The sequence below is a fragment of the Pelodiscus sinensis genome, chromosome 6 (genome assembly GCF_049634645.1).
Source record: "Pelodiscus sinensis isolate JC-2024 chromosome 6, ASM4963464v1, whole genome shotgun sequence".
Lineage (NCBI taxonomy): Eukaryota > Metazoa > Chordata > Testudines > Trionychidae > Pelodiscus > Pelodiscus sinensis.
In genome coordinates this window covers 30,357,105-30,383,501 of record NC_134716.1, presented here as the reverse complement: position 1 = coordinate 30,383,501, position 26,397 = coordinate 30,357,105, and the positions used below count along the sequence as shown (strand labels likewise).

Below are 26,397 nucleotides of genomic sequence, written 5' to 3'. Positions count from 1 at the left end.
ATTTTTATTAGGCTGGCCAGCAGCCCACCTCAGTCCTGAGGAGCAGTGGGCGCTGTCCGGGGTTCTCTGCTCGGTGTCCCCATCCGGCTCCCTTATTTTGAACCTCTAGCCCGCACTTCTTGATCCTTTAGTCATTATTTGTCCCAAGCAATCAATTGAACATGGGTCCAGTGTCCCTCCCATAAGGTTGGGGAGGGGCTTTTAGAAGGTGGGCGGGCTTCGCCCGCCCACCATCCCATGATTTCAAATAGGCCCACCTCAGTCCTGGCTGATGTCGGATCCAAGACCTCCCCCTGCTGCAGCTCTGCATTTAAAGTGTATTAGGAACCAGGCAGCCAGGCAGCCTTACTCTGTTCTGCTTTGCACCGGGTCTGGGAGCTCAGAGGCAGCAGTGTGGGGTGACAGGCAGCCGGACTGCGATGGGAGCTGGTTTTTAAACTCGCTCCCCTTGCAGACGAGCTCCCACCTGGCACCCCGTGTTGCTGAGAGTAGCAGGGGACATCCTGGGAGTGGGGCCAGAGTGCACAGGCTACTGGCCCCACCCCAAGGGCCTTTAAAATAGTCACGTAACCAGTAAAGAATTCATGAGGTTAATTGACTATTCAACAATATTTAACATTCCTACTTTGTACACTAATTAATCATCACAACAGCCATATGAGCAAGGTAAGTATTTTCAGACCCAGTTTACAAATAAGGAATCTAAAAGTCAAATTTGTACCTGCTGTAACTACAGTCAAGTTGTTACCTCATCAAAAGAACCAGGATTAGACTTTTTTCCCAGGTATCAGATCTTGTGAGATCTCAGAAATCAAGCAAGGTTAATGCCCACATGCTACAAAAAAGCAGCTCAGCTCTAACACATATTCTGTATACTTGATAGTTTACAATTAACATTAATATTTTAATTCAGAAGATACATGGTTCAGATCAGAATCCCTACTTCTGCATTCCCCTTTGCCAGTGAATCTCTCCACTTCCATATGAAATGCGGCCAACAGAGACCAAAACTGGTGCAAAGGCACAAGAATCTCATGCAGATGACCGTGGATTCCCATAGACCTCCAAGGATTCCAATTTTGGGGGCAGGCCACACAACCTTTTTCTCATAAAGCACAAAACCAAACAGGATGATGTGTGGGTGATGGAGGGCTCTTCACTAGGATGTCCTCATTAAGGTTTTATCTCCCCCTAAACTCCTTTTGGGTATCAGTCTAGGAGGGGATGATCTAGACCCATGGTGTCCAACCGGTTCTGAAGCAGTAGACACTATAGTATAACAAATTAGACACCCTCAACCAGCCAAATAGCCACATTCTTCAAGCCAAATAGCCATACTCGACCAGCCAATAGCCACATCCAGCTAGTGGCTAGCATGTTGGACACCCTGGCTGTGTCTACACTGGGCACTTATTCCGGAAAATCAGCCGCTTTTCCGTAATAAGCTGCGAGCTGTCTACACTGGCCCTTGAATTTCCGGAAAAGCAACAATGCTCTACTGTACAAAATCAGCCACTATTCTGGAAAAACTATTCTGCTCCCACTCGGGCATAAGTCCTTATTCCGGAACACTGTTCCGGAAAAGGGCCAGTGTAGACAGCCCAGTAGTCCTTTCCGGAAAAAAGCCCCGATCACAAAAATGGCGATCGGGGCTATTTTCCGGAAAAGCACGTCTACATTGGCCACAGATGCTTTTCCAGAAAAAGGGCTTTTCCAGAAAAGCAGCCTGCCAATGTAGACGCTCCTTTTCCGGAAAAACTAAAATCGGAATAGTATTCCGTTTTAAGCATTTCCGGAAATTCATGCCAGTGTAGACACAGCCCATGGATCTAGGCTAATAGTACTGCAATTGTTTTCTGTGGCTTAGGTTAGGTGAATTGCTGTTGTTTTGTTTCTTTGTTTAAACTGAAGATACATTCTGGACTCCAAGGCTGCTTAAATGTATACATTTGAGCAAGCCCATTGACTTCAAAGGGACTACTCACATAAATAAAAGTATGTGCATTCTTGAGTCTTTGCAGGATCGAATGATGTGTTGCTGCAGTGAGTTTACATGTAAGATATGTCTATAAAGAGAAAAGATTTACAAGGCTGTTCAATTTAAATAAAGCAGACCATTTACCATCATGCATATAACCCAAGGAAATACTTTATACTTAAAATCTAGGCACTTAGACTGTGATTTATCCATCCTCCTGACAATGTCAACCACCCGTCCAATGCATACATCTGTTTTGAAGTGGTGAGAATTTGCCAGTAAAGTCTTATGAAAACCCCAATAAAATGTATTTGTATCCAAGAGATTAGATTGTTCTGTAGTATCTGTTGCTATAGCACATGGGCTGTGTTGGGAGTTCTGAACCCCAAAAGGCATGGGTGTTCGGTAGTGATGGACAGTGGGCATTCATGCCTTATACACACATTGCTATTAGAGATGTGATTGCTAGATTCATTCCGATATGGGAAATTAAACTTTGCCTCTTGCAGAAGGTACCCAGCCTAATGACTATGTGCCTAGATATGTTCACTATATCAATTGAAAGAACAGGGTCCATTCCAATGTGTTAGTACAGTATATCATTCATAGCATCGTGTAAGATGCCACAACTTGATATGATCCAAGAAGAGCATTACTCTGAGAACAGCAGACAGGGAAATGTTACAATATCCAAAATATCTAGAAACTAAGAGATACTGGTTCACCAGTGGACTCATAGGTACACCTCTAAACACATGCATTTGGATGCTATTTTTAAATGCCATGCTAAACCTAAGAATGGTTTAGCATGGCATTTAATGTCAAAAGACTGAAACAGCAACTACCTCTTTCCATTGTTTTTAGGATTCAGCAGCTGAGAAACTTTCTGCCTACAACAATGTATTAATAGCCTGGTATGTAATATTAACATAAAATAACATATACTAAAATACGTGGATGAGAAAACAAAGCAGCACTAACAATTATAAATCCTAAAAGTAGCATAAAAACAAATACGTTTTACAAGGATCTTTTCTTTCACAAAGACTGAATGTTAGAAAGTCTACCAAAGAAGAATAAACCCACCAATTCTTCCCCCTTAAATAAAAGGGTAAGATTTTAATTCTAGGACCTCAACATATAATTTTGTATAATTAGCAATTAACTATAATCCTTGATGAGGGAATGCCGAAGTAGCAATTTTCTTGCCCAATAGCAGGGCCGTGCTATTTTAAGTCATAGCCTGTCACAGAAGGAAAATCACATGCATGCACACATACATGCATGGACAGAAGTGTAAAAAACAATTATTTGAGAAAAATCGGTTTGCAAAGTGAATTCCGATATGCCATCTTAATATGCCAATGAAAATGGTGGATGAGAGAATGCAGAAGCAGCATTTTCCCTCTGATATCTGTTATTTTGGGCGGCTTTCGGTTGCAGGGGATGAATTACATGGATGCAAACACACACACACACTAAGCGACGTGCATGTTCAGAAGACAGTTTCACTAGAGCATATGCTTCCATGCAAGCTTTGCATACACCAACTAGAAACGTGGATGAGCGATCACTAGCGCTGTGTATTGCTAACGAGCGTAGAAGGCAAGGCAAGGCAAGGCACAGGCATGCACACAGAGTCCAAGGGGGATACATTCCGTGCCTATCACTTTCCATCCAGTGTAGTCTATCAGGCAGCAGTACAGGTACCCCCGGGGCTCGCCCCCGCCCCCTGGAGGAGATCCCTGACAGGAGGTGACTACTTACTGTCCAGCCACAGGTGCCACAGGTACTGCTTCCGCGCGCCCCGGAGCCATTAGCGGCTTCACCTGTGTGGCCGGTCGGTGGGGCCCGGGCGCCCGGCCGGCGGGCGAGACGGAGGAGCGCGCCCAGCTGCACTCGGCAGGTTGCGTGGATCAGGAAATTAGGGCAGGCGGCAGGGATTGGAGGCGCTCGCGAGCCAACCAGCGGCCGGCGGGGGCCCCCGTGAGTCACCGGCGGCTGCCGCCGCCGCACAGAGGAGCTGGGCGGTTCGTATAAGAGCGACGCGGGGACACCCTCCCCCTGTGCATGTCTCCGGCTGGCTGCGCCCCAGCCCGTGCGCGCCCTCCTGCCTTCCAGGTGCCGGACGAGGGGAGCCCCTCCCTCCCTCCCGCCAGCCTTCTCCCCGCGGGGAGCCTGCCAACTTGTTGTGTTGCCGCACGATGGGCACGTCCGCGCTGCGCGGGCTCTGCCTGCTTGCGGCGCTCTGCTGCCTGCTGGCCGAGCGCGGCTCTGTGCGCGGTGAGTAGCCTACTTGGCGGGGGGGGCCGCCAGCAGGTCGTGTCCTTCTCTCCCCCCCCCACTCCCTCGGTAGGGGTGGGGTGGGGGGGGAGGGGGAATTAGCCGAGCCTGGTTCCACGCCAGGCATCTCTGCGGGGGGACAATAGGCATTTATTTCCCCTCCCCCTGCGCCCCCCCCCCCCCCCCCGCGTGTGCTGGGGAATCGCTCCTGCAACCGAGCCGCCAGCAGGCGCCTGAGCAGCTACGTGCAGCGGGGTCCCCCCGGGAGGGGCGCGAGCGCTTCTCGGGCAGGCTTGTGTGAGGCGCCTTCTCGGGGTCCGTCCCCCCCGCCCCCCGCGCAGGGGAAGGCGTGTGGGGGAGGAGCGGCGCCTCCTTATCTGAGCAGCCAGCACGCGGCTCGGCTCGCTCCCTGAGCATGCAGCGCCTGGGAAACGCGGGGTCCTGCCTGTGGCCTGAAGACACAACGAGCGCTCGCTGAGGGAGGCGCCCTCCTGCACTACCTGGGTGAGGAATGCTAGCTTGGCAGACCGGGGCCTGCAAGCGTGTGCCTGCTCGCCTTGCAGTGGCTCAGGTGTGCGAGAGAGGAGGGGAGGGGGAATCAATCCCTATCGATTACACGCGTTTTATTGTTCGGAGGGCAAGCCAATAGATGTGGAGGGAAATAGCTCGCGTTTCAGTAAGTCTCCTACAATATTTCCTCCTCCTTGCAATCCCTGCAAGCAGCATGCTAAAACTAATAAGTGCCGTGTCTAAATTGGGGCCAATTATACTTGGATGCCTCCTAATTCCAGTCATAGGAGGCTGTTGGGGTGGGGGGGAGAGGCTGAATGGCTTGCACAATGTGGGGTGTTGGGAGGAGTGGGGTGTCAGGTAAGACAGTCCAATATGGCCTACCTAACTTTTAGGAGTTGTCTCCTGCAGTCAGTGACTCTAGCCCAGGTAACTGCTGCTTCTGGTTTTTTCTGTGTGTAATGGCTCTTTCAGTTAGGCTGGGGGGGGGGGGGGGAAGGGGAAAGATGGGGTGAACTTCATCGTTCTAATCACAAACATCAAAGAACAGCTTATGTTTAATGATGGGCTTAAACATTCAGGACATGTGGATAAGCCTCTCTGGCTTAAATAAACCCCCCAACTGTTCCACCTACAGCTGCCAAACCTCATTTTGCCTAAGCCAAAAAAGCTAACACTTGCACCTTTTTCTAGTTGACTGACCAATTGCTTACAGGTCAAGATGCTAACTGGCCACTAGGGTTCTCCAGACCTCTTTATGATGACAGCATTTGTTACTGTCTGGTAACTGCTGCACTTACTAGCTAGGACTTCTAGGATCTGGAAATGGTGCCTCAATTGAAGGAGAGCAAGAATTACAAATGTAACAAGGCCTCTGACAGTTAACTACTCCTTACCTCTGCTTGGGGGTATAGATTATGCCCCTCTTCTGATCTCTTTAATCAGTCTGTGCACTTGAGAATACACTCAATAGCTACATCTGCTCTCAGTATCCAGGGATAGATGAAGACAAGAGCCTATAATGTTCTCTCCACCACATGCAAACTACCAAGTGGTGGAAAGAAGCAATCTTGGGGCAGGGGTAGTGGTGTAGCCAGTGCTACAACATGGCATAGCCCTATCAAAAGCATTGTCTTCCCTCTGTTTTTAGCAGGCTGTTGGGATTGGGTCATAGTTTACCCCCAAAAGGGAGTGGGGGAGGCGGACAGCCATGCCTGACAATCTTGGGGGTGGGGGGAGGGGAATGCAATATAATAGAATCCATCCACACTCTGGACTTCCTATTGCTACAGCAACAGGCTTTGGGGTGGGAAGGAGGTTCTGGAAGTCTTCCTGGCCCACTGCAGAGGAAGCAAATAGGAATGTGTTTGATGGGTTAGAGCCAAATTTTGTGTGGAAATCCTTCAGCTCGGACCTCTCAGCTTCCCCTGCTGAAGGGCTGGGTTCAGGAGTAGACTGTCCCCTTTTGGGTAGGGGCAGATGGTCAGCATTCAATGGTTGCAGGCTTGCTGTTGCGGACAGTCTCAACCTTAAGTGGCATTTCTGTTCAACTCCAACTCCTGTTTGGAGAACTGGTAACTTTCTATAAAAAAGAAGGGGCTTAGCTATGTATAACTGAAACTATGTATGTATTTAAGAACTGCCCTGACAGGAATTATCCATTACTTAAAGCTGCATTTCTCAAACTGGGGGTTGCAAGCAGCTTGTGGGGAGGAGGAGTTGTGGTATCTCAAAGTTTGAGAACCCCTGACTTTAAGCCTACTTTAGTAGGTCCTCCAGTTCTAACTCTTTCTGTAATCTGTGGCCCTTGATTGTCACTACTTAGTGACAACTTTCCTGTGTCCTTGAAGGTCAACAAGCTCCTGCTTTTGAGCTCCATTCTCCACAGCAATCTGCAGTATTTACTGCACTGGTCAGTCACTCGTATACTATCAGCGACATCTTAGCCTCAGATGAAACTGGCTCTGCTTTTCCAACATAGCTTTTACCAATGACATAGTCTCTGGTCATACAGCCCCTTAAGCGGGAACAGAAAAAGCAACTTGCACAGAACAATTTATAGCTATTTCAGCTTGTGATACTAGCAATACATATAGTCTTGGAGTATAGGATTAGATATTGCCAACAGTCTAACCATGATGTCTTGTATGTATAAGATGCAATAGAGACTTACTTGCATGGTTTGTACATAACAGGCAGATCATCCTTGTAGCATGAAGCTAGTGAGAAACTGTGCTGCTGAAGAGATGTAGTTTTGATTCATGGAAACAGGAGGTACAGGAATATAGTCAGTGTAGATCTGCAGAAAGGGACACATGCATCCAGATTCAGTCATGGTAGTAATCTTTGTAAGTGCTCAAAACACTAAAGAGGTGGCCTAACCCTCTGATACCCATATGTCCCAAAATAATCACTGACTTCTGCTTCTAGGCTACTGCTATCTACTTGTAACACTACCTATGTTAAGAAGCAGGTAATTGACTAATCATGTAGTTGCTACAATTTGTATCAACTGCAGCAGTGCCCCTTCTTGACTAATTGTACAGCCTCTGAGTTACGAACCAAACACTTGGCTGTAACTTGCTCTGTTTGTAACTTGGACCCTGTTGAGTTACACGCAACCACCCTGTTCAGAAGTGTGGGTCACTTTCGTAACTCAGGCAGCCTTCACAACTGCTCCATGGGAGCTCTGGTTGTAAGTGCGACTGGTTGTAACTCAACTGTTCAGAGCTTGGGGAGCAGCTGTAGTAGAAACTGGACACAGGTATCCTGGGTGCACAGATATCCTGGCTCTTATACACTTAAACTGCAGAGCTGCAGCAGGGATTGGTCTGGGACCCAGCGTTAGCTGGGACTGGGCAGTTCCAGCTTCCACTGGGTCTTGGACAACTGTACCTTGGCTGCCTCTGTCGCCTTCCCCTGCAGTGCAGAGACAGTGCTGCAGGGAACCAGCTTTAAGCTGGCTCCACCCATCACCAGCTCCTGTGCAGTGTAGTCATTCCTATTTTATTGGTTTAAAAATTGCTAGACTAAATTACTTGATGCTTAACTCTTTCCGAGCCTAAAGTAATAGTCCTGTGGAACAAAACACTTAAGCCTTCACTATTTTTAACTTCTTCCTACAGAATAGTAGTGCTGTTTAAGGATGCTCTTGCAACCCTGAACTCCATTCCTAAAGCACTGATTAAACTGAAGTATCCCATGATTAAATTTCCATGGACTTAATACTTAAATGCAGCCTTATGTAGAATAACTTATTTGTATCTTGAATTGCAATGATATAGGTGTAACAGCTACATAAATGACAACTAGGCATGCCTTCTGAATGTGGCACCTGTACTAAAAGCTTGCTGTTCTTTGGCATGGGAACAGGTCCCAAAATTATGGCCCTATCATGCTAGATTAGACTTGTCACTCATCCTTATCTACCCTAAACAATAGCAAGTCATTTTCTGACTACCTGCCCTTTCTACCCTGCAGGTGATAAACCAGGGCTGAAGATGATATTGAGACAGTCTGAAATATCAAACTAAAATTAGATGAATATTGCAGTAACTGGAAAGCAGCTTCACAGCTGGCATTCTTCTGCCAGTAACTGAATGTTACCAAAATCTAAGTAGTCATGCTAGACATCTAAAACTATCAGTCTAAACTTCTTTGGCGTGATCTTTGTTATACACTGATTCTGGATGTCTTGTGAATTTAGAACAAGTATAAGGCTGGTCAGTATAGCATTTCCTTTTTGAGGTGGGGGTGCAAAGGGAAGGTTCTGACATTCTCAAATACATTATGCTGGTATCGCCTCCCAAAGGCCTTTCACCAGTATAGACAATACCAGTTCTCCCTAGCAAAATAAGCATGTTGGCAATCTTTTTCCTCTCTACATATAAAGGCTGCACCTTCTCTACACTTAAAAGCAATATTGGCATGTGCAAGGAAACTGATTCTCACTGTGTATATAAAACCTCCTGTCTAAATGATAGTGGAGGGATGAGGGTCTTCAAATTTAAGAATGGCCTGATGCAGGCCAAGGAAAAGGCTTCAAAAAGCTAAAACACTAGCAATAAGGAATACTTTCTGGTAATTTAGTACTGACTATCACAAGACTGCTGGCAGAATTCTGACTGCCTCTAAATGTACTTTAAAGATAGCATTTGACTGACTAAAGTGATAGTTTTGACCTAATAAAATAGGTGAACCTTGCAAAAGAAACACTTTAGGTTCCTGGCAAACTGAGTTAAATATCCTTAATGGTCACCATGAGACGGAGTGAATATACATGACTGAACTTTCTGCAGAACATACAAGCTTGGAGTAGATAATCATAACAAGATCTGTATATTAAGTAGGTTCATTTTAACTAGTATCTCACTGATCTGCTATAAAATGAGATGTTTGTCTTGACAGATTTAGTCAAACAGTAATCGAGCTGTTTTGTCTGCTTGTCAGACATGGTAGCAGTGATAATCTTTAAAATGTTAGACAACTTGCATATAAAACCTGAAATACAGTTGCTACTTAAAGTAGACTGGCATTGGGCAGCACAGCATATGTAACCTGTGGAAGATCTAACATAGTCAAGATGGCACTGACCTTTGTCCAATTTATTCTGCCAGTACTTCTGGGACCATCTGGTGGCAAATAGATGGCAACCCAATTTGTTAGGCAGAAGACTTACTCCAGTCATAAGGGCACAGTCAACTTACTGGTGACTTAGTCTGAAGAGACTTGACATGCTAGCTTGTGTGAGACTTACTAGAGTAGATGGTGCTATTTGTAAAAGCTAAAAATAGATGCTGTAATGCTGAGAAGTAACTAATCAAATGATGCAACAAACAAAGGAGAAGCAGGAATCTTGCATCATGCTATAGCTAACTCTGCTACACCTTACAACAAACACTGGTCGTGTAAGCACAGGACAAGTCAGACAGCTGCTGTACTGAAGCTGATACTGGTGTGGTATCCTCTGGAGGTGACCCTTCTATAAGGAATAAGGTCACTGAGCTTAACAAGAAAGAACAACTTGTCTTGGAAAGCACATGTACTTGTATAGAAAGCGGTAGTTGACTCCAGCTTGCCAACAATACAATCTTTAATGTATTCATAGTGCAACAGCTGTAAACATTTGTACCAATCTGAGACACTTGAATCTGTTTCCTATAGACCAGTTACTTGGCAAACAACTTAAGTACATAAAATAACTGTAGTGGCCTCTCAGTGGCTTTTTTCAAGTGCTGCCTTCAAGTCTATTGATAAATACAAGCATCTTAAAACAATCCTAAATGTTTTTTCCTCTGGTACACTGAGGTAAAGTATACATGAGGCACAACAAGAATCCTTTAATCCTGAACTATGCTTATGGTTATACTGGGTTACAGCAGTCTTAAGTTCCCATCTCAACCTTAAGCACTGAGTAGTCTTGGCAGAAGGACTTGAACTGGTTCCTTGGTAACAAATGCATGCAAAACTGAACTTGGGTCTTCAGGGATTTAGTACTAGATATGGGAATGCTATTAACATAGTGAGGTTGTTAGGCAAATGCCCTGTAACTTATAGGGCCCTGGTAAAGAAGGTCACCTCTCTAATTGCTGTCAACACCTTATCTGGCTTTACGTAAAGCATTGTGGTGGTACCTCTGGCTCACCAGTTGGGTGAGCTAGGGACATTGTCTCCTCAATTTGAAGCGCTTTTGACTAGCCGAATGTAAGCTGTATGCTACTATATTGCCAGACTTTCTTCCCTAGAGTAGAAACCCTTAAAGCTTCCACAACAGATCTGAAAGCAAACCTTCCCCCATGAACTAGCTTTCAAATAAGTGCTCTAGAAAGAGCCCAGCTCCAACTAACTTGTACACCAGTTCTTGAATTGCCACAGCTGTCAGTCTCACTGCAAGGGCCAGTGTGGTGTCGACAGTGTCTATTTCTGCCTCAGAATGAGGTAACATGAGAACTGGCATGGAGAATATAACTGGATGTGACAAGTCATCCTTGTAGCTTCTTGAGCTTAATGGAGTACAACTAATCACATGCCAACAAACAGACTTAATAAATATTATCCAGAACTGTCAAATCTTTATAGTTCAGTGATGCAGAAATACTTGCATCTGAAGTCAGGGGGTACAGTTTCTCACACTCTTAACTTTGCTTCTAAGTAGAAAAGGCACGTAAAAAGAGGCTTACTTTTGTCACTGTAATATATACAGACTCTAATTCTACAGAAGTGTCCTGTATGTCATGCATTCCAAAACCATCTGTCAGCCACTTACTGTCTTAGTTATTGTAACTAACTTGATGTAACCTAGCTGCATGCCACAGTGAAACTTCAATATTGAAGTTGTAATTGGCCTCAATATTAATGAAGAAAACTAAGACCATAGGTCTTAAAGGCACCTGGCAAGACAGTAAAGCTTATCAATGTAGGTCTTGTAGATTGGCAAAGATGCTGTAATCCACAAATTTGGATGCTACTTGGATAACTGTTTTGGGCTTTCTAAAAATGACACTGACAACATTTCCACTCTATAGGGAATCAGATTGTAGTATTTCAGGTGCCAGAACAATTCAAGCTACTATTACACAGGTTCAAAGTGAACACTTAACTGGAAAGGCTACCTTTAAGATTTACCAGGGGTTTAACTAGGAAGGTTTTTCTTAATGGTCAAGTTGTCTTTGTTTTTTTTTGTTTTGTTTTGCCCTGACAGTCAAATGACTGCATTAGTTCAGAAGCTATCCTTTCAAATTGTCCTTATCCCATTGCTAAAGCTGTACATAAGAACAACTTTTTGATATTACTTCCAAATGTCAAGACAAAGACTTCAGTCGTTTAGCCTCTGCACCACTGTAAATCTGGCCTTTTGACAACACTGACACAATGAACTTCTCCATTGAATTCCTAACTCAAAATGTGTCAACCTTGTCATGACTCTTCAGTAGCCTGAACCATAACTAGCAACAGACACAAGTGCACTATTGGTGATGAATCAGTGGTTCAACATTTTTTCAGTCTACTGTGCCTTTCAGGAGTCTTGCTATGCCAAACGTCACCTCACGAATTACAAAATCCAACATAATGTCACAGCACACTATTACTGACAATAGTTTGCTTCCCCTTTTAATTATAAAATCAATTGGAAAAGAGATTGTATTCTGTCTAAAATTTTAGCTTGTACTGAGTTGGCTAATGTAAAATAGGCAAATAACTAAATGTACCCCCAGAAGACCTTTGCCCCAGGGTACAGGTGCCCTGCTAGAACCACTGATCTCTAATAATATCATATGAAGGCCTAAAATGCTGTATCTCTGAAACAAAGCAGCCAGTGCTTGTCCAATATGGCTTGATCAAAATCTTCTATCTTAATCTAAGTAGTCCAATTACTATAGCAACATCTTACTAATTTATTAAACTCACTTAATTCAAGGTGCAAGAGCAAAATGTGAAGAATCTCAATTCCAGTGCAGTAATGGACGCTGTATAACTCTGTTATGGAAGTGTGATGGAGATGAAGATTGTTCTGATGGCAGTGATGAAAGCTCCTGTGGTAAGCCCTTGAACAAATGCAAAGTCTTCAAGTAACCACCCCATTGGTGGGAATAACAAAGTATAGCATTAATGGAATTCTTCTCCAAAGCAATATCTGGCCTGTGGGGAGCCAGGGAGTAGGCTCTCAAATCCCTGGCTTTAGATTGATATCAAATGCCATCTCTGGGTCTTAGTCAAGAATTGTGCATTCTCACACAGGTAGCTTTAAAGCTTGCATTGAGGCTTCTGCAGGACTGAGTCCAGGCAACTAGACTCCCCTCCAGCCCAATTTCAAGCAGCCTGTTCTTTGTAGTCCGTTACCTGACCCCTCCTATGCCTATAAAGGCATCACGTAAGATAGAAAAACATAATAGCCTTATCCAAGTTGAAACTCAACAACCTAGATAACTGAACAACTAAAATCAACCAGCAAAGTACTTCACTAGCTGCTCTGAGGCCTCATTTGGAAAGAGGTGTATGACTCCCAATGCTGTCTGCAGTGGAAGTCCATAGCATTCATGTTTTATCCAGGGACATCCTCCTCTAGAGAAGAGGATTGTACAAGGAAAATTAGTTAGCTTTCTTCTGTACTGAACTCCTTGCCAGCTGTCTGGTCAGTCCTAGACAGGTGTTTCACAATCCCCTTCTTGCATGTGGAGATAGCAGCTTTCTAGCTAGTTTTTCTTGCTTGTTCAGAGGGACTCTGCAGAATCTAGCTATATAGTTTTGCTTAAAATGCATGCTTAACTAGTAATCAGCCCATTCTGGTGAACTGGCACAGCATGGCTGGTTACTGGGAGAGAACAGCCCATCCATGGAGGAGCTGACAGGCTGGGCAGGACCTTAGTGTGGCTTAGCAGGACCTCAAGTCCAACAGTTACTTGTTTTAAGCAGGAATGATAATAGTTTTTACCACTGTAGTGCAACATGCTTAAATGTTAAATATAACTCTGCTAAAGAATATAGCAGATTAGTATTGGTGAGTTATGGATTACAGCCTCCCTTCCTTCCTATACTACATCAGGTGGTAGGAAATTCCCTTGGTCACTAAGACATGGTGGAACTTAGATATTGGCTAACAAATACAATATTCACATTTGTTAAAACACTGAATTGAATTTCCTGTGCAAAAACAGGAACAGTAATCTATTGGGCCTAGTTATTCCAAAGGAAGTGTTGACAGTAAGTCAGTCATTCTACCTCGTGTGGTACTATCTGACAGCAAACATGTAACCAACATTGGATGTAGCTCTGCTACAAACAGCAGGTAACAATCATTGTAAATGGATTATCCTCAATAGTGTCTCAAGTGAGAGGATACATCTGAATAGCACATTGTAACTTCCCCTTCCCTCATCTTTGAGAACTGATGTTCAAAGGCAACTGCTTCACTTAAACTGTATACTTACCGGAATGAAACTGACCTCTTGTCAGCTTTTGCTGTTAAAGCGAAGAGCTGTTCCTTTCTACCCAAGCTACTACTCACTTAGTTTGAGAGTGGTTTGTGTATATGTGGAGGTGGACCTTGCTCTAATTTAGTCAGACCTTATTGAGGAGGTCTCCCTTGTGTGCAACTTGGATGACTTGCCTGTTAAGACTAAAACTTCAGACATAAACCTAAAGGGTACATCTAGACTACACTTCTTTTGAAAAAGCTTCTTTCAAAAGATCCTCTAGACACTGCTTTAAAAAAAAAAAAAGCAACCTGCTCTTTTGAAAGAGCACCCAGGCAATCTGGATGAACTTTCAAAGAAGCCCTATTGCAGTCAAGAATGCTTTTTTCTTTTTTGGAAAGAGCTCTTTTGAAAAGACATTCTTCCTCAAAATGAGGTCTACTGCTGTCAACCACTGCATTCTTTAATTTCAAAAACTCAGCGGTAGTGTAGACACAGGTGACACTTTCTTAAGCCACTCTTTTGTGAAAACCCTGTAGTCTAGACATGGCCAAGATGTGCACTAGCAACCAACTCAGATCTCATGAATTCTTGGCTACAGAAGGCAGATACACTAAGGCAAACATCTGCCTGAACCCAATGTTGATTTTAGTAGCTTAGACTTGGAAAAGATGACTTGCTTTGCATCCTGTATAATCAGACTGCTAGTGATTTATAATGCCTCTGGAGTTAAGTGAAGTTTTGACAGCCATAATATCTCTGATCACAGCCCAAGTGTGTATTGATGCAACTGTCCAGAAGTTCACTGACATAGATGAGTGACCTAAAACATCCCCTGAGGCTTGCAGTAGAGAACACGTCTAGCATTTAAGAACTTGGGTTCATGCTAGTCTTAGATCAGCTGTTAAGAAGTTGTTTTTTTTCCCCTCTAGCAGCTGCCAATTGTTGCAAGACCTAGTTTGCAATTAAAGCTACTGGCATTTTTCCTCTTGCAGAGAAGAAGACATGTGCTGAGTCTGACTTTGTGTGCAATAGTGGTCAGTGTGTCCCCAGCAGGTGGCAGTGTGATGGGGACCCAGACTGTGAAGACGAATCTGATGAAAGCCCTGAACTGTGCCGTAAGTGACTATCACTGTGCTGGCAGTCAAATTAAACTCCTCTGAGCAGGACACAACACATTTCAGTTAAGAGATTTCAATCTTGTCAATAATACCAAGCAGCAAGGCTTAAAACTAGCCCTGGTATAAGTGATTGGTTACATATACCTGCTATTCAAGTTTAACCCTCCCCTCCCCCACTCAAAGTTACTGTAATGGTCTAGAATCTTCAAGTCATGAGGCTATTCTCAGTTTCACCTTGCAAGCCCCATCAAAATCTAACTTTGAAGGCTTCTCAAGAACAGAGGAGGAACTTCTGTCTGAAATTAATTGGGACTTCATGAAGATATTGAAGTGACCTTTGCAGTCCTAGCCCAACCTATGGGCTTTTGAGGCTGATCACATTCCCTTTTCATGTGGAAACATGACCAGGATATCTAGAATGATATCTTAAGATGTTTGAGCATGTCCTGGAATTGCCTCATCCTCCTGCCTTAGCCTTCTGTAGACTCCAGTCTAGTTATGGGAACCAGAGTAGAAAACTGACCCAGTTTCTCACCCTCTTGACAGTGAACACTGTTCTCAAGGGTACTACATGGCTCTGGCTGCACTGAGTTGGCTTGTGCACACTGTTCAGCCCTTAGTAATACTGTATCAAAGTGTTTGACACTTTAGGTATTCATTCATACAAGACACTTTTGCAGAAATCTGGATTTAAACACTTATTGAAAACAGGATTAAGACAAGTTCTCAAACCTTCTCTAGAATTAATAGTACTCAAACTGATCTCTCCCTAATTCACTTCACAATAGACATGAGAACATGCCGTGTCAATGACATCAGCTGTGGTCCTCGATCAGCTCAGTGTATTCCTGCATCCTGGAAATGTGATGGTGAAAAGGACTGTGACAGTGGTGAAGATGAAGAGAATTGTGGTAAGGGAAGAAACAAATGATGCCTGTTCAGCTCTTAAATTCACTCAGCTAGCTCACTGTTGGGCTGTGTGGAATAGCCCAACTGGTGCTCTTGACAGTGACTTCTGTCAACTCAACTAGAGCATCTAATAGTAGTCAGTACAATCAAACTCTGCTCTTCCTGGTTCTGTCCAGGTAAACTGGTCATAAGTGACCTTGAGTTTCCATGGTGAGTACTACACTTATTGGACCTATAGCATTAAACTTGTGTAAATACTGCTAAGAGGCGGTGTCCTTGTTTAGGGGCACTTAACGATAGTTCAGATTTGATGTTTGCAGGGGGAGCCTAAGCTGTAACTGTTCTCTCAAGCAAAACAAGTTCTGCTTTTGAGCCTTGAGGACTTGTTGGTCCATTCCGTTACACAGCTCATTAGAGCAGAACTCACTTGCTTAGGAGTATTACACCACTGAGTGGACCACCACTATGTGGCTCATCCTGTCATTTGGACTTCCGTAAAGCTGCTGTTCTTACAGAGTCTTTGTTAGCATGGCAAAGCCATCTACAAATCCCCCCCACCTCCTAAAATGGATATATTGCTAGATTTTTAAACAGCAGCTTACCAAAGAGTACTAAAATCTAGCTTTCCCATAGACTGCACTTTCCAAAAACTGTGCTGAGCAGAACTTCCTGGTCTAACCTAGTGTCTCTCCAGCACATGCAGAATGCAACAAAATGCACACAGTGGAAATAAATGAACAAGAATCAACAGTTCCTTCTAAAAAATGTCATGAATTGATCCAGAGTCTCTAACCAATTTCAATATAGGGGATATTTCAATATAGGGGATATAGCATCTAAATTTTGAAAGGGCTTGTGAAGGTATAGATGAATATTCTAACATTATGGCCATTGGCATTGTATGGACTGCAGTTGTAAATATTTCCATAAGTGATCTGGCCTGCTACAAAAGGGTTAACTTCATTGACCCTGGTCAAATGCTAGACCTGCCATATGGTGCACTAATTCCTAGTTCTAATCATTACACTAACTGAATCTTACTCTATTACCAGGCAATGTAACTTGTAGCCCAGCAGAGTTCACTTGCTCCAATGGCCAATGCATCTCCAAAAACTTTGTCTGTAATGGCCAAGATGACTGCAGTGATGGTAGTGACGAACTGGATTGCACACCACCTACTTGTGGAGCACATGAATTTCAGTGTAAAAGTTCTACCTGCATCCCTATTAACTGGGTATGTGATGATGATGCAGACTGTTCAGACCAGTCAGATGAATCTCTAGAGCAATGTGGCCGCCAGCCTCCCCCTCCTGTGAAGTGTTCTCGTAGTGAAATACAGTGTGGCTCAGGAGAATGTATTCACAAGAGGTGGAGATGTGATGGAGATTCAGACTGCAAGGATGGAAGTGATGAAATAAACTGCCGTAAGTAACTCTTACAATCCCTACGGGGGTAGGGATTCCAACTCCTTACCTCCACCAGTGATTGAGGGCGATCTCTCAAAGCCGTAATAGGTTTTGGTTTACTTCTGTAACAATCGCCAAGGCCTTCCGGATTCTAACTCTGTAGTACCTTTCTCTTCAGCTTCCCGAACTTGTAGGCCAGACCAGTTTAAATGTGAAGATGGGAATTGTATCCATGGTAGCAGGCAATGTAATGGTGTCAGAGACTGTCTAGATGGAACTGATGAAGTCAACTGTAAAAATGGCAAGTAAACAACTTAAGTTGTGAAATGTTTTCTCTAATTGAGAGTCTAGCAAGCCCTAATGACCCTTTACCCTCCCCCAATCTTTCTTAACAGTAAATCAGTGCTCTGGATCTGGCAAATTCAAGTGCAGGAGTGGGGAATGCATAGACATCAGCAAAGTCTGTAATCAGCAGCAGGACTGCCCGGACTGGAGTGATGAACCCCTCAGGGAATGCAGTAAGTGAGCTACCTGCTTGACATGTCACTCAACAGGCTTGAGATGGGGTCTTGTCTGCAAGTGACTTATAGTCTAACTTTCCATGGCTAGGAGCTTAGGGGACTCCAGTTGAAGATTCGTTCCAACAGTGGCATGCCTGAATCAAACTCCATAAGCTTGTACATGTATGCAGTTTCATGACCAGATTCCTAAGAACTATAAAACCAGTACAAACTCTAACCCTAGATATTGCCAAGCATGCTAGCTGTAGGTGGTTCACTTAATGTATTCAACTACCCAAATGTCAACCTGAGCAACCCCAACCTATCCTATAGACCATAACAATTGTGTTTTGTAAAGGGAAGCTTGTCCAATACTTCAAAGTATCTGGTAGCCTTCTGAATTAACTGAATTTTCATGCTTGGTTTAGTTGCCTCAACTGTTTCTGGGTCTTAACTTTATTCCAGATGTGAATGAATGCCTGGTGAACAATGGTGGATGCTCTCATATCTGCAGAGACCTAATTATTGGGTATGAATGTGACTGCCCAGCTGGATTTGAATTGATAGACAGGAAAACATGTGGAGGCAAGTATCTCATTTTTCAGTATTCCCCCTCATCTAGGGGACCATGCAACTTATTTTACAGTCTTCTCCTAGATATTGACGAGTGTCAGAATCCTGGGATCTGCAGTCAAATCTGTATTAACTTAAAAGGAGGCTACAAATGTGAATGCAGCCGTGGCTATCAAATGGATCTAGCTACTGGAGTATGCAAGGCAGTAGGTAAGCACAACTAGCAATTTCTCAATATTATTGGGGGGGGGGGAGATAAGAGCCTCACAGAGGCTGACAAAAGTACACCCCCGCAATTGTACTGGGCCAGTGACTTACAGGATAACTCTCAATGACAGTTACATTGGAGGGACCAATTAAACTTTGCCCAACAAATTGAATTCCAAGATTTGTTAAACTTGGCCTGCATGGTCATGAGGGCACAGACCATTGCAACAGATCAGGTGTACCATACAAATGAGATGGAAAGTTGACTCCTGAGATGACACAGGATGATAGGAATGACTTGTCTACTAGAAATGCAAGATGACTAACCTCTAAATCCTCCTGCAGGGAAGGAACCATGTCTGATTTTCACTAATCGTCGGGACATCAGGAAGATTGGCCTTGAAAGGAAAGAATACATCCAGTTAGTAGAACAGTTAAGAAACACCGTAGCTTTAGATGCTGACATTGCTGAGCAAAGACTCTTTTGGGCTGACTTCAGCTTAAAAGCAATTTTCAGGTAAATATGCCTGCTTCAAACTTTCAGCATCCATAACTCTAAGTTGAGTCTTAACTCTAGGCAATAGAATTACTAGCTGAAGGCAGACAAGTAGCTTGTATACAGATTTAATCTAATGCCTAACTTCCTTAGCCAAAGCCTTGCAGCCACATAGTGGGTTACTCTTAAGACCAACTCAAACCTTAAGTAAAGTGTGAGGCCAACTGCACTGATGGCTAGAGTCAAACTAGAACTTTGGACAAATGACTGACTCTTGGCTTTAGCTTAGCCTCAAATCTAACTCTACAAGACTTGTGGCAAGGATTTTGTACACTGTACATACCTCAGACAGCAACTAGCTCAACTCCAGCAGCTCCTCAGTGTTTGCAACAAAGACTAAATTTTCACTTCTCTATTCCAGTGCCTCACTTGATACTCGTGACAAGGTGGGCAAACACATAAAAACCATAAGCAATGTACACAGTCCTGCAGCAATTGCTGTTGACTGGGTGTACAAGAACATCTACTGGACTGATTCAGCTTTAAAGAGTATCTCGGTGGCTAGCCTTGATGGTGCCAAAAGGAAGACTTTGTTTAATACAGACTTAAGAGAACCAGCCTCCATAGCTGTGGATCCTCTCTCTGGGTGAGCATTATACAGTAGAACAGATGCATGCCAAGTCACCTTGGTACAAAACCTAGAAAGTGTCTAGGTTGAGTAGAGTAAGCTATTGGTTCAGTTCTGCAAGCCTGCTATCCCTTCAGAGGTGATGCTTTGAGCCAGTGGGCTCAGTCTTCTATCAAGCCAGTGTATAGATTCATTTGAGGCCTTCCTGTAACTGCAACTCAAGCTAGTATGGCTGTTTATGTAAAGTACACTAAACTACAGGATGCCTAACAACTTGACTCTTTTTCAGCTTTATGTACTGGTCTGACTGGGGTGAACCAGCCAAAATAGAAAAGGCAGGAATGAATGGACTTGGTAGACAGCAGCTGGTGACAACAGAGATCCAGTGGCCTAATGGAATTGCACTAGGTATCTAATGTTCTTACAAGGCTAACCTCCCTGCAAGCCCAAAATGCTTAGGTCACTAAACCTGCAAACTAAGATTCCCTCTAAAGGACATCATGGGGGGTGTGGGGAGAACCTAACTAGTACAGTGGCTTAATTTGGTAACTATGCAAAGGTGTCAACAGGAGGCCAAGCTGCACAAGGTCTATGACCTAAAAGCACTGAGCATTCAAGCTTCAACTCTAAAATGACCTGTTCTTACCCAAAGCATTGGCCCTTCTTAGTAAGGGGTTTCCTCTCCTATTAATGACCATTTGATCATAATAGATGGCAGGCAACATGCTACACTACTCCTGAGGTAGCTCCAACACCTGGAGTACTGGTGACAGACTGGTCTGTCCTACAGTTTCTAATTGGGAAACATCAGTCAGGTGCTGCAGCTGCCCTAATATGTAAGCTAGTGCACTCACTTCGTGAGGGAAGCAAAGTGCACCTGCATTCTAGATGGCCAGCTTTTAAATGGTGATATACCAAAGCCAATGGAAATGGTGAGGCGCTTAAGGTAACAAGTGCTTCTAATCAGATTCAGTGTGCTAAAATGCAACATCCCTCCTAGATCTTATAAAAAGCCGACTCTACTGGGTTGATTCAAAGCTGCATACGCTGTCCAGTGTGGATCTGAATGGCCAGGATCGTAGGATTGTGTTGAAGTCTCAGGAGTTCCTTCCTCATCCTCTTGCGCTCACAATATTTGAGGTGAGTTTTCTCAAACTTCCAGAACTGTAGCAAAGCCAGCTTGGAGGGAGAAGGTACAAAAAGGAAACTTATGTAAAATTTACATGCAAGATGTTACCACAAAGGGATTACTGTACCCTCCATATAGTGAGCAGAGCAATTGGGTATTGAACACTTAGCTGTCAGCCTTAAACTATCAATCTCCTTGCTGCATCAGTGCAGTTCTGCTAGATTAGCATCAGTTTTTGTACTTAAATCAGATGTCCATATGGGGCGACTTAATCCATGGCTATGGACAAACTACACTAGCCCAGTCATAATGGGATGCAATAACTTTATCTCCTAGGACCGTGTCTACTGGATTGATGGAGAGAATGAGGCAATCTATGGTGCCAATAAATTTACAGGATCTGAATTGGCTACACTAGTGAACAACCTGAATGATGCTCAGGATATCATTGTGTATCACGAGCTTGTTCAGCCATCAGGTACCAGATATCTAACTCTGCTACACAGTCCAGGTTTATTGTAAGCCTCTGCCTTGCCAGTATTAAATCAGGTATTGGGAGAACCCTAGAAAATCTCTTCCCTAGGTGGGAGAGCTCAAATCTGTCCACTTAACTGTAGAGCTCTCAAATTTTTTTAAAATTTTTTTGGTGGTGGTGCTGGGGACTGCTTAGGGCAGCTACTTCTATTTTAGAGGTCTCAGTAAAGAGCTAGTATACTAAACTGCTCTTGCAACAAGGCTTCCTTTCTGTGGCCTAGGGACTCCCTGGTCGTATATGGATAGTCATATTTCTCAGTCTGCAAGACTAACGCGCTGTTTGAATTGTGCCAACAGGCACGAACTGGTGTGATGAGACCATGAACAATGGTGGCTGTGAGTATCTCTGCCTACCTGCTCCCCAGATGAATGAGAACTCTCCAAAGTATGCCTGCACATGTCCTACTGGATACAGCCTACAAGAGGATGGCTTCAGGTGTAAAGGTATAGTGACACAACTAACTTACAATAGTGGGGTCTCATGCTGTCAGACTTGCAGCTCCACTGTTGCTATATGAGTAGGATTGAAACTGGCATTCTAACAAGTGCAAATATAGCAAGAACTAGTGTATCTACCTGGCTTCTGCATGTTCATCCTCATACCCACTGTGCAGGTTACAAGATCAGTCTATGGGGAGGTGGGGAATCTGAGCTTTAACTTTCCAGATTACTGTACCCCCTTCCAAGAGTAACTTGTGTTGTATGCTGCATGTTTCACATCTCTTTAAACTGCTTGCTTACAAAACCAGACCCAAAAGCATAGCACTACTAAAATTGCTTGCTTTCTCATTTTCTCTAAAATTTTAGCTTGTACTGACTCTGCTAGTGCTCTTAGGTAGTCAGTGGTCTAGATGAGCTGATGTGCCCGTGGGGCTATGGCAGGGTCTTCCACAGAGTACTTGTATGCTTTGAGAACCACTGACTTAACTTCTAACTTCTAGAAGTACTCTATGGATATTGACTTGGCTGGAGATCCAGCATATCTTAAGTAGAGATGATTCTTTTTTTGGGAGGGGACAGTGGGGACTGGTGCCAAAGTTAAATGGCTTAATCTCCTGCTAGCAGTAATTCATTTGGCCCTCAGACTGAAGATACATGCCAGGCAAAGCTCTCCTACAGGAATTCCTGCAGAACATCTTAAATGACCAGAGGAACTCAAACTAGCTTGACGCTTACACTGTAAAATGTGAGCATGGCTACTCTAACACTCCACTGGAGTTCGTGATCAGGAGCTCCAAAGCCATCTTTGCATAAGATGGCTAAACAGGAATCACGAGGCATAACAAATGCAATGGCACTGAGTTTGACAGGACTAACTTGCTTTACCTCTTACAAGTCTGGATAGTGACCAGCAGGCCCCAGAAACAAACTTGTTGTGTTTAGTGCAACACCAGAAATTTGTTTCACTTGCATTAAAGACTTAAGTGAAAATGATGGCTTCTGAAAACTTAGCATTTGAAACTCATTACACACAGGCAACTGTAAAAACAGTTCAGACAGTTTAAACGTGATTTGGGAAGTACCAGACTTCTGAGCAATAAACCTAGCTGCTGAGATCACAACTTGCTAGCAGAGTAAACCTAAGCGGCCAGGAACTAGGTCCAGTAGAAGCTAAAAGCTGCATGACCATTCTACCATCTGCTAAATGCTCACCAACCACAGCTTAATAGCCTGCTACTGCAGAACTTCAGGAGTAACTGGGTTCTTGCTTTATAATTAGTTTCAGGTGCTGAAACTACTGTGGCTTACATTGAGACAAAAGATACAAGCACAACAGAAAAACCACCAACTGTTGGACCAGGTCCTGGAGGTATTGGTCCCCGTAACACACTTCAAACGTGCATTACAAAGACGGACCAGTGCACGCAAACTGGCCTCAGACACCTAGTACAACATGCCAAACTTGTGCATGCAGCCAGGGGACATCATTGGCCATCTTTCACATCTCAGATGGCAAATAGGGTTACATGTGCTGTGATGCTTTAAGAGAATTAATCCATAGCATATGGCCTAGCAGCTCATATTGGCCCTGGAAGTTCAGACTTTCCCCAAGGAAACCACTCTTCCAACTGCAGGAATTGGAAGGAAGAGTACCTGGAGGGCTACATGCTCTAGTATGCACTCTCTCTAGCTTTAACTTAAGACTTTCAGAATATGATTTGAAGTGGGTCTGCCCCACAAGCTCATCACCTAATAAACCATCTTGTTAGTCTTTAAAGTGCTACATGACTGCTTTTTTTCTTTTACCAAGATCAGACTAAACACAGCTACCTCTGTTACTTAGCTTAAAACAATGAAGAGAAATGACCTTTTAGCTCTGATCGGGTGGAGGGGAGAACTCTAGGCTCTGACTAAAGCTCTCTGCCACCCTAGCTGTAAATAATAAATGGGATTGTCACTTTATCCTTCTAGGACACAACTTCAGCAGTGCGGTATCAGAAGTCAGTTCTGCCAAAGGAACTTCAGCTGCATGGGCTGTTCTTCCTCTGTGTAAGTACATTAAGGTGCCCAGAGTAAGGCCTTATCTCAGTGGCTGGGAACAATGCCTCTTTCCAAGGGATTGACCAGGCTGAGTAAAGCAACCATAAAAACAGAAGGTCTCAAGCAGGACCTAACACACTGGGAGGTACTGTCCTAAGATCAGCACTAACTCTGCTGGTGTTTGAAACTAAGGCAACCTAAAACTAATCTTCCCTGTTCTGACAGCTTATGCAAAGGAACCATGTGAGCATTAATGACAAGAGCATTCTGAAGACTCCAGTGTAGTCTTCATCAGTGGTGGCCTCCACCTATTTTATGTGCTGTGGCCTTATTCCATCAGCACTAACAGTTGCATGACCCAATTATAGGGAAGGGATGCAGCTAGGACAGATGGATATCATCTGGCCTAAATCTGAGTCAAGCTAGCTTCTGGCTGGGAGTGGCTGCTTCCATAGGTTGTCAGGCTTTAAGTCCAACAGCTTGGATCTCTCCTTCTCTATTGAAGTGTTACTGGCAGTGGCAGCGATGGCAGGTGGTTACTTCATGTGGCGTAACTGGCAAAACAAGAACATGAAAAGCATGAATTTTGACAATCCTGTCTACTTGAAAACCACTGAAGAAGACATCAATCTTGATATTGGGAGACACAGCAGTTCAGTAGGACACACTTACCCTGCAGTAAGTACAAATACTTGGTTTTAAAGTGGCAGTTGGGGGTCATGTTTAGTGTTGGTTTCAAGATGCTAAAATCAGCTTGGCTTCTGAAGTGGCAGCTCTTGACAAACTTGGTCAACTCAACTGTAACAGGTCAAAAGGCACAATCTGCACACTCAGACCATCTCCTTTCTGTAATCAAATAGGTGATGAAAGGAATGCCCAAGCATTGGGCTGAATAAGACAGATGACTCCCCTTGGAGCCCCCATGGCCAGATGGCATGTAGAGTTCCTAACAGATACTTGGGGCACTGGGCTGGCTTCCAGATGAGACTCAAATCTAAGGTGGCAACTGGGATCTTTGCCATACATTTGAATGGCTTAAACTAGTTGCTATAAGCTGGGGCAGCCTCCAAAATGTCTTGTACTATTTATTGGCAGGTGAAGCAAGGCCAGTACCTTACAGTTAAGGGTATGGAAAGGCAAGTGATTCAGTGGTTCTAGCAACATGGAGAGCTACAAGTCTGGTTTCATCACTTTCATAACACTTGTGTACTAGCACTACAGTAAGCTTTAGATCAGCTGTAGGAATGTTTTTTGGTATGTAATGCAGCTGTCTTGCCTTTTCCAAAAGGCACAACTTGAACAAGTCTCTAGACAGATCATATTTTGCAAATGATGGCATGTGAGCAGATGCTCTTGCACTGTGACTAGACTTTTCTTGCATTTCAAGACTTAACACATTTGCTCCTTCTATGCAGATATCTGTTGTAAGCACAGATGACGACCTAGCTTGAATACTGACAATCTACTTGTTCTACACTCTTTTGGATGGTAACTGGCAAGTGGCTGAAGATCCTTCAGTCAGAAGAATGAAGAAACCTGTGGAGCAAGCTTGTGTAAATATCTTATACAGCTTACTGAATCTTGTAAATCTGTCCAATTCAGCTTTTTGGTGGTTACTAGTTATCTGTAACCCTTGACTGTCAGTACTACCACTGACCAACTATTTAAAGCACTTTCCATAGAAAGCCATATTTCAGGAACAACTTGTGCTATAGTGTACCACCTGTACATATTTGTATAGGCCACTTGTAAATATTCCTGAGAAATCACTATTAAGCACTTTGAAATAGTTCAATGTAAATAATTGTACACTGTCTTTTTTCAATGGTTGGGTCAATGGCAATAGGAGAAAACGGGTTATTCAGATAAATTGCCAAATATTTGTAAACAAGTAATTTTGTATGGATGAATTTGACTCTTTTGCTGTGATACCTTTAGTGGTATTCAGAGGATGAATGCTCTATCAAACCACTGTAAAGTTTAATGCTAAAATTAAACAGTCTTAAGTGATCAGTGAACTCCTTTTTTTTTTTTCTAACAATGGAAGTGGTGTGGTTTTGGCAGTCTGACTTACAACTTGAGTTAAGGGTAGAAAATTAAGACTTTCTTGCCTGAGGATCCCAAGGCAGATGCCAAGATCCAAGTGACAGATCTAGTAATGTACTAGAAAACATCTAATCTGTTTGGCAGTACCCCAAACATCTGGGGCACCTCCTAGATGTATGGAATTGATTGCAATGTAAGCATGGATTGAAAGGACACAGTTAAGTTTCCCAGAAGTCAGTTCTACTAGCTCCAACAAATCTAGAGATCATGTTAAGAGCTTTCATTAGTAGCCTAGCATTGCAGATGGTAGCACACTTGTCTTGCAGCTAGTGCATTCAAATTACACTTGGTCTGAGATGTAAAAGGTCCTATGGTACAGGTGAGGCTTGTACCAGAAACACTCACTGTGCTTGATAACCTTGAGGGGGGAAAAAATGAACACTTGATATAAATAGTGCAAGACTGAGCTTTATTTTTGGTAGGCAGAGCATCAATTTTAATTTACTATCTTACAACTTCAGATTAAAGCTATTTAAATGAGGTGCTGCCATGCCTTTCCCTACTGATAGGGAAGTTTTCCTATAGCAGTAGAAGTATCTAAAAGTAGCATTGAGAGTCCCTAATCATTTAAAATGATTTGGTCTAAGAGCAGCTGGAAACATGGGCAAATCTGATGTGAAGGTC

At 43.6% G+C, this 26,397-nt stretch overlaps 1 protein-coding gene and 1 long non-coding RNA gene across 11 annotated transcripts in view; one reads left to right on the top strand and one right to left on the bottom strand.

Annotated features, from left to right (window-relative positions):
* LOC112546919 (uncharacterized) overlaps positions 1-3,887 on the bottom strand; it is a 55,753-nt gene extending 51,866 nt beyond the window's left edge. For 7 of the 9 annotated variants that reach the window (XR_012904656.1, XR_012904657.1, XR_012904659.1 and 4 more), the window contains exons 1-2: positions 3,746-3,885; positions 1,986-2,066 (exon numbers count right to left, since the gene is read on the bottom strand). This is a non-coding gene — a long non-coding RNA (uncharacterized LOC112546919). Of the gene's footprint in view, positions 1-1,985; positions 2,067-3,745 lie in introns of all 9 variants that reach the window. The other 2 variants (XR_012904652.1, XR_012904654.1) reach the window with 2 other exon arrangements.
* A 155-nt stretch (positions 3,888-4,042) lies between these two features.
* Positions 4,043-25,677, top strand: VLDLR (very low density lipoprotein receptor). Of its 2 annotated transcripts, XM_075931658.1 has the most exons (19): positions 4,043-4,261; positions 12,189-12,308; positions 14,679-14,801; positions 15,593-15,715; positions 16,766-17,137; positions 17,298-17,420; positions 17,515-17,637; positions 18,085-18,204; positions 18,277-18,402; positions 18,745-18,916; positions 19,317-19,541; positions 19,813-19,931; positions 20,524-20,663; positions 20,989-21,130; positions 21,484-21,630; positions 22,907-22,996; positions 23,599-23,676; positions 24,173-24,345; positions 25,083-25,677. In XM_075931658.1, the coding sequence occupies exons 1-19, from the start codon at positions 4,183-4,185 to the stop codon at positions 25,116-25,118; spliced, it is 2,631 nt and encodes an 876-aa protein (XP_075787773.1). In that variant the 5' UTR covers positions 4,043-4,182; the 3' UTR covers positions 25,119-25,677. The 2 variants fall into 2 exon arrangements, with proteins under 2 accessions (XP_075787773.1, XP_075787774.1); XM_075931659.1 differs by lacking the exon at positions 22,907-22,996.
* Positions 25,678-26,397: the final 720 nt, after the last annotated feature.